Source organism: Oreochromis aureus, linkage group 23, assembly GCF_013358895.1.
Source record: "Oreochromis aureus strain Israel breed Guangdong linkage group 23, ZZ_aureus, whole genome shotgun sequence".
NCBI classification, from domain to species: Eukaryota; Metazoa; Chordata; class Actinopteri; order Cichliformes; family Cichlidae; genus Oreochromis; species Oreochromis aureus.
Genome location: NC_052963.1, coordinates 4,133,230 through 4,139,855, shown reverse-complemented (window position 1 = coordinate 4,139,855; position 6,626 = coordinate 4,133,230). Strand labels below are relative to the sequence as shown.

At 40.7% G+C, this 6,626-nt stretch overlaps 1 protein-coding gene across 1 annotated transcript; it reads right to left on the bottom strand.

Annotated features, from left to right (window-relative positions):
* Nucleotides 1-788: 788 nt before the first annotated feature.
* Nucleotides 789-6,000, bottom strand: wdr12 (WD repeat domain 12). Its single transcript, XM_031731520.2, has 13 exons — nt 5,788-6,000; nt 5,427-5,521; nt 4,154-4,248; nt 3,929-4,035; nt 3,359-3,474; nt 3,115-3,269; nt 2,979-3,024; nt 2,804-2,889; nt 2,555-2,695; nt 1,672-1,777; nt 1,451-1,583; nt 1,142-1,214; nt 789-1,052 (listed from the first exon to the last, which is right to left on the bottom strand). Exons 1-13 carry the CDS (start codon nt 5,826-5,828, stop codon nt 981-983), a joined length of 1,266 nt encoding a protein of 421 aa, XP_031587380.1. The 5' UTR covers nt 5,829-6,000; the 3' UTR covers nt 789-980.
* Between the last annotated feature and the right edge of the window lie 626 nt (nt 6,001-6,626).

Here is a 6,626-nt window from a genome sequence, read left to right as displayed (position 1 = left end):
TCTATAAATAGTGAATGTAGCTAAAATTCAAAATGAATGTAAATATAATTATTTATTATAAATGAATGAGTCCCTTAGGAACTTGAGCACCAATATGTTGGAAAGCTGATCTGGTCATGTCAGTTGGTTTCAGTCGTCAAGTTGTTAAGAAAGCTGTGTTAGGCATATTAATCAAGTAGGAGTTGGAGCTCCTTCTTTCATCACACCTCCACTGACAAACCAGTTGGAGGAAATAGTCAACAGGTTGACTCTGGCTCTTGAGGAATATGAGGAAGTTTATGTGAATGCATAATGTGTTAATAATGTGTTAAACTTTTTTTTTTTTTTTAATTAAAAGGTAGTTTATTAATATAAACCTTGAGGTTACCTAACTGATGTTGTGTAGGGATTTTGCTAATTGAAATGAACTGAACGATCCTCTCTGCAGACCTGATTGGCATTGTCCTTCTTCGTGGCTGAGCAAAACCAGACAGTGACCACTACCACTACAGAGGATGGTAGTGTAGATGATGACCAGCAGCTGCTTCCACTACTTCCACAGTTCTGATCTGTCAAATGTTTCTTTAACTTGCATAACTGAAAGACTAGTCAGGGTTGAGGGGGAGATGAATCAGTACAGTGGCGTTCTTGATATCCTGCTCCAGAGCACTCTGGACCTCAGACTGGGGTGCAGATTCAACTTCAAACAAGACAATGACCCTATCTTGGCACACAGTCAAAATAACCCCCACACACACACTTTATAAACTGACATATAAATATAGTTAAATGACGGTGAGGAGACAACATTTTAGGAGAAAAAAGTTAATTTATAATCTGTTTGGATAACATTGAAATGAGGACGAGCTGTAAGAAAATTTGTGTAAAACGAATCAGGAAAGCAAAGAACAAAGCCAAAATATTTGTCCAACACTTTGAAGTCCTTGATGTAAGTCCTGAATATTGTCTTTGTGTCTGTCTGTCCAATGTGTAATGAATCTCTATGCCTCTGCCTGTTGGGCTGAGTATCTGTAGGTATACAACTTGTTATCTGCGCCTCCACTCAGCATCAGCTGCAAACAGAAACAGAGAGAGGATACTGTGAGAACATCACTGTTTCCATCTATCACCTGTTGGTGTGCAAATATCGTACACATCGTACCCCGCTTTCTGTCCAGTCCACACAAAATACTTTGTCTTCATGGGCCGCCAGGTCATACAGAGGAGCCTTACAGCTGGGAGACAACAGAGAAATGTTTTAAATATGTAAGGAGTAGAAAATATTTCTGTTAAAGAAGTAGTCAGAACAATAAATACTTAGGTCAAGTACAGATGCCTGCTCTACTTAAGTACAGTAACTAAGTATTTGTACTTCAATACTTCCCACCTCTGGTCATGTCCCATTAGAAATATGTTCCTTGTGACTAGAGCACAGCCCTTAACAGTAGTACCAATTATGAGCTTCACTGACCTTCTGGTATCCCAAAGTTTGATCAGGTTGTCAAGGGAACCCGAGACCAACTGGTGCTCATGTGATGGTGCCCACTTGACAGCGGTAACCCAGCCAGTGTGAGAGGTCAGCGACAGCAGAACAAGAGACCCATCTGAAAGAAGAGGAGTTGTAAAGATAACAAGAGTGACAAACAACAAAAGTCAACACATAGATGCCTGTGACATTTAGAACAGTCGTACCTTTGGTGCGAGGGTCCCACAGTCGGATGTGTCTATCGGTGCTACCTGAGGCTAGCCGTCGACACAAAGGTGAGTAGGAAATACAGTTAAACACTTTGCTGCCAGTCTGTGAAAAGAAAAAGTCAAACTGGTAAATACTGGAAAACTGAGTATATGATAACAAAAGGTAAACTTGGTGGTTGATAAATATGCTATTTCAAACGATTTGAGCCGTTAACTGAGTTTTGAATTAGTCTGTAACCCTAAGATTTATCTTAGGGTTGGGTAAATATTTTAAGGACACGCATTGCATACATCCACTACACACAGGCATATAGCAGTAATACGTAGTGTATTTCACTGGTTTGATTTCCTCTATTATAGGCATTTTAAATCACTCATACACTGAAGAAACAAGTCAAATTGTGGCTCTGAGTCTTTTTATCATTTATACCTGTGACACCTTATACCCTCTGTGACATAGCTAACAAAATAAAAGCCTGTAAATGGTAAATGGCCTGTATTTGTATAGCGCTTTACTTAGTCCCTATGGACCCCAAAGGCTTTACACTACATTCAGTCATCCACGCATTCACACACTGGTGATGGCAAGCTACATTGTAGCCACAGCTGCCCTGGGGCGAACTGACAGAGGCGAGGCTGCCGGACACTGGCGCCACCGGGCCCCTCTGACCACCACCAGTAGGCAACGGGTGAAGTGTCTTGCCCAAGGACACAACGACCGAGACTGTCGGAGAAATCGGGCTTGAACAGGCAACCTTCCGATTACAAGACAAACTGCCAACTCTTGAGCCACGATGTAGGATGATGCTCATTAATCTGTCACATGAAACAACCAAAAGTCTTTATTATTGCTAATTCAGTCACTTTCTATTTTTCTCACCAACGTAGTTTTCATCCCTCCAGTATCGACGTCCCATATGCGGATGGTGTGGTCCCAAGACGCGCTACAAACCTCCTCACTGTCACACCACAGGACAGATGACACTGCCTCGCTGTGTCCCGACAATGTCATCAAGGGAGTCTGTGTCAAAAAACAAACAAAACAAAAAACCCCAAAAAACCCCAACTCATTTTGCAATGACTTAGCGGGCTTATTCTCCAGTCAATCATACTCTGGTTGTGCACTCACCCTGGTCAGGCCGAGCTGCTGAGTCTTCTGTTTTTTCCTCGGTCTGTCAGCCGGCTCCTTGATCTCATCCTGCTCATCTGTAGGCACTGACAGCACAGGAAATATAGTTTGTAGCAGCCTCACAACAATACCTTTTTTAACAATAAAGAGTCCTTGAATCATTCTGGGATCATACCTGCTGACCAGATCTTCAACATTTTGTCCCAAGAGCCACTGCAGAACTGAAAGTGTTTACCACAAACATCCAAAGTCATTAATCGCAGCACTCTTTGTTGTCTTTTGAGTTTTTGTCTTGCCCTCTCCAACCTTACCTTCGTTCCTGTGGGGTCTACAGAAATGGTGTCAACGCTCCCCGCGTGTCCACGACAGCAATGTCTGGCTTCCACCTTGTTTCTCTCAGAGTTCCACTCCCACAGTAACACGGTTTGGTCCAGAGAGGCCGTCAGAAGCAGAGAGGTCAGACCCTCTACACAGAAAACATCCACAAAGAGGACTTAATAAAGCCTTTGACTATTAACATAGCAGTACTTGTCTGTTTCATTTTGTCCCACTCACCTCTTTTGACCCAGGCTACGTCTTTGACCACATCTGTATGTCCAGGCACAGTCATCACAGGCTTGCCCTCAGTAGACCAAATTCTGGCAGTCTTGTCGTATGACCCTGTTAAGATCCTGCAGGGGAAAAAATAAGGGTCATTCCATTTTCAAATCATTATGAACCCTCTGCTCGAACATCTTCAGTTTCACAATATTTTCATATAGAAGCTTCAAGCTTCTTCTGGTTCTTTGCCATGTTGTCCGTTATGTATAGGCACAGCACTGGTTAATCCCTTTATGGTCAAAGTACAAGAACTGAACTGAAAAAGAAGCCAATGTCCAAAGAAAAAATAGACAAGACTTTCAGAAAGCCTGCAGCACTATTGCTCTGGACCACTTTAAAAGGAATAGAAAGTCTGGCTCCCTGGAAGTAAAAGGTAAAGAATAAGGGGCGGTTTAAGACTTTTGTTTAGCTAATGAACAACCAAGAAGACAAAAGAAAATATGAACATATCACAACTGAATCTTTGCTGAGCTAATTTCCCACTTAATAAAAAGCACACTAATGATCTGCTCTCAACCATCTTACCATTCAGCATCAGCATCTACAGAGCTAATCCAGTCATCATGCATCATGCACTCCTCGGGTTCTGGGGCCGTGATCCGCTCCACGTATTCTATCTCCACAACTTCTTCCTGAGACACGGGCAAACAGAGTAAAACATCTGGTTAATGTTGTTTTACTCATGTGGATGCTTATGACTCGCTTCATACAATATATCCATACGAGTTTAAGCACTATAGCAGGCCATACCGTTAATATACTCTCTGTCTCCATGTGAGCTGACAGTGAGGTTCGCAGGAACTGACCCCTGACCAGGAAGTCAAACTCCACTTTACTGTGAGAAGCTGTGAAGAGAACCAAATAAATTATCTGGAGATTTTTACAAGTACAGTCTGTGATAAGGACTAAATTTGACATACACACACACACACACACACACACACACACACACACACATATATATAGTGCAACCAATTAAAAATACTACTAAAACTAAATTTACAGAACAATCAGGTGCCACAAAAAGGTGACACACACAGTATTTGCGCCAGTGCAAAAAATATTTTGTTGCCACAAGAGAGAGGAGAACACCACAGGCCTAAACCCTGCAGGCCTGACAGCAGGAGGTGCATCACTCCGTCTGTTCTTCACCTGGAGACACTCGCTCTCTCTTTCTCTCTCCCACAGCCGTCATTCTGAAAACATTCACCCCTTCCAAAATAACCAAATCCCATGTGTTGACAATATTTTTTTTATTGGTCAATATGGTACACTTTTACACCAATACAAAAGGGGTGGCATTTTTTCCTGAACTTTTTTTGTGCCATCCTTAGAAAACACACTTTTTACCATTTCATCCCACACTAAATGTGATGATAGTAGAAGAAAGCATCACGTGTATTTTTATGATCGTAGCTCTGGATTTAGTGGCCTATCAATAAAATTTAAAAACTGGTGTATAGTTTGAAGTCTGAACTTTCAACACAAGTTGAATGGAGACTCAACGTGGCTGCAGCTTGTTGCTATGGCATCTTAAATCGGTCAGGTGATTTGGAGATGAGGTGTGTCCATCGACCCCAGAGTGTAACAATCAACGCCTGTGTGAAATCTAAAAATGCCCATGGCATTGATTCAAAATGTACTCTGGCACAATCGTAAGCATCGGTTGCTATGGACAACAAGAAATAAAGTTGATCTAAATTCAGTTTTAGAATTCATATTCAATGTTAATTTTAGCTAGGCTCGAAGTGTTAATGCTATCTTATTTTAATAAACAACACTGTCATATGCAAAACTAGGGTGGCAAGAGAATATTTTAGGGCATGCCACCCCATGCCACCCCTGTAGATCCGCCATGCGGTGCCACCCCATGCCACCCTGTGCCACTATATGTAGATCCGCCCCTGTGATTGAGGATTAGGATTATAATGCTATTTAATCTGTGTTTACAGTTCTGCAGCTGGAGGCTGAATTGTAAAGGAGGTGGGGAATAGTTTGTGTGCCTATGATAAAGTGAGCTTACCATTTTTAGCTTCCAGCAGCTTGTTGATTACATTGCTGAGTTCCTGCACTTCGGATGCAGCTGGGATGGAGAACGGGACATCATCTACAACGTACCTACAGAGATAGACACATTTTAGCTGCTACCGGAGTCTACATAACTTCACACTGTTAGCATTAGCATTTTAAAAAAAAAACAACATAGCTACGAATTAGCCACGATCAGAACTACAGATAAAAAAAGAATTTATTTGCAAGAGGAAAAGACAGAACATCCCACAATGAGACTATGCTGTTTACTCTAAATTACAGCTAGCAAGTTAGCTAGCTCGCTTGCTTGTTTGTCATTTTCTGTTGAGTTCTTTTTTTCTTTTAAACCTCACCTTTTGTCTTCTGTGAAGAATCTTGCCTGTATCTGAGACATTTTGTGCTTATTTTGCCAACCACGAGCTCTAGAATATTAAAATACAAGGAATCCTCATAACGCGCTTCTCGTGCAGTTATGCCATGTGGTACGAAACAAACCACTGCAATACGAAAAGTAGATGCTCTGTGTTCGTCTAGTGACGCCTGGCCAGTATGCGAACTTTGCTTCCGCTTCTCCCAAGCTCGGTCACTCGGGAGTCCGGACTTCCTTAGGATGGCAGGACTCATCGGCAATGTTTTAATGATAAATCCTCTACGAACCAGTTGTTACGATGATTAGATGAACCTCAATGTAAAATATTTGTATTAATAATGACCTAAAAGATCTAGAGACTGCTATTTACATTCATCGATGTGAATGTCAGTATACACGGTGGAATTTAATAGAAATAATATTTTTTATTTACATTGGGTGAACAAAAATAACTAATATCAAAGTTTCGTCATAACTTCTGATAGCTTATCAGCACTTTTAATCAATAAAAACAAAGGTTAGCTTCACCTGACAATACTCTGTATTAGCACATGAGTTTAAACATGAGTCCAAAGCATCAGGTCTGAGTATATCGCCTTTACATGTAATGAGAGCTTCAAAGGGTTTAAATGTTTGTTGCCTAATTGAAAATTTAAATTCTTTACTAAAGCAAAAGTACAAACTCCGAAATGTACTCAAAGAAAGTAAAAATGAGCTCCATGGAGGAAAATTTTTATAATCATTTTTGTACAAAGGTAACTGAACCTTATACTATATAAATGTAATAATAAAATATTAGAAAATGAAAATATAAATATTATT

Bases quoted from the DNA above. Each gene is read 5' to 3' on its own strand.
- wdr12 (XM_031731520.2), bottom strand. From the start codon at position 5,828: ATGTCTCAGATACAGGCAAGATTCTTCACAGAAGACAAAAG. The intron at 4,249-5,426 runs GTAAGCTCACTT...TTCTCTTCACAG, and splicing joins GCTGCTGGAAGCTAAAAATG to CTTCTCACAGTAAAGTGGAG. The intron at 2,696-2,803 runs GTGAGTGCACAA...TTTTTGACACAG, and splicing joins AGCAGCTCGGCCTGACCAGG to ACTCCCTTGATGACATTGTC.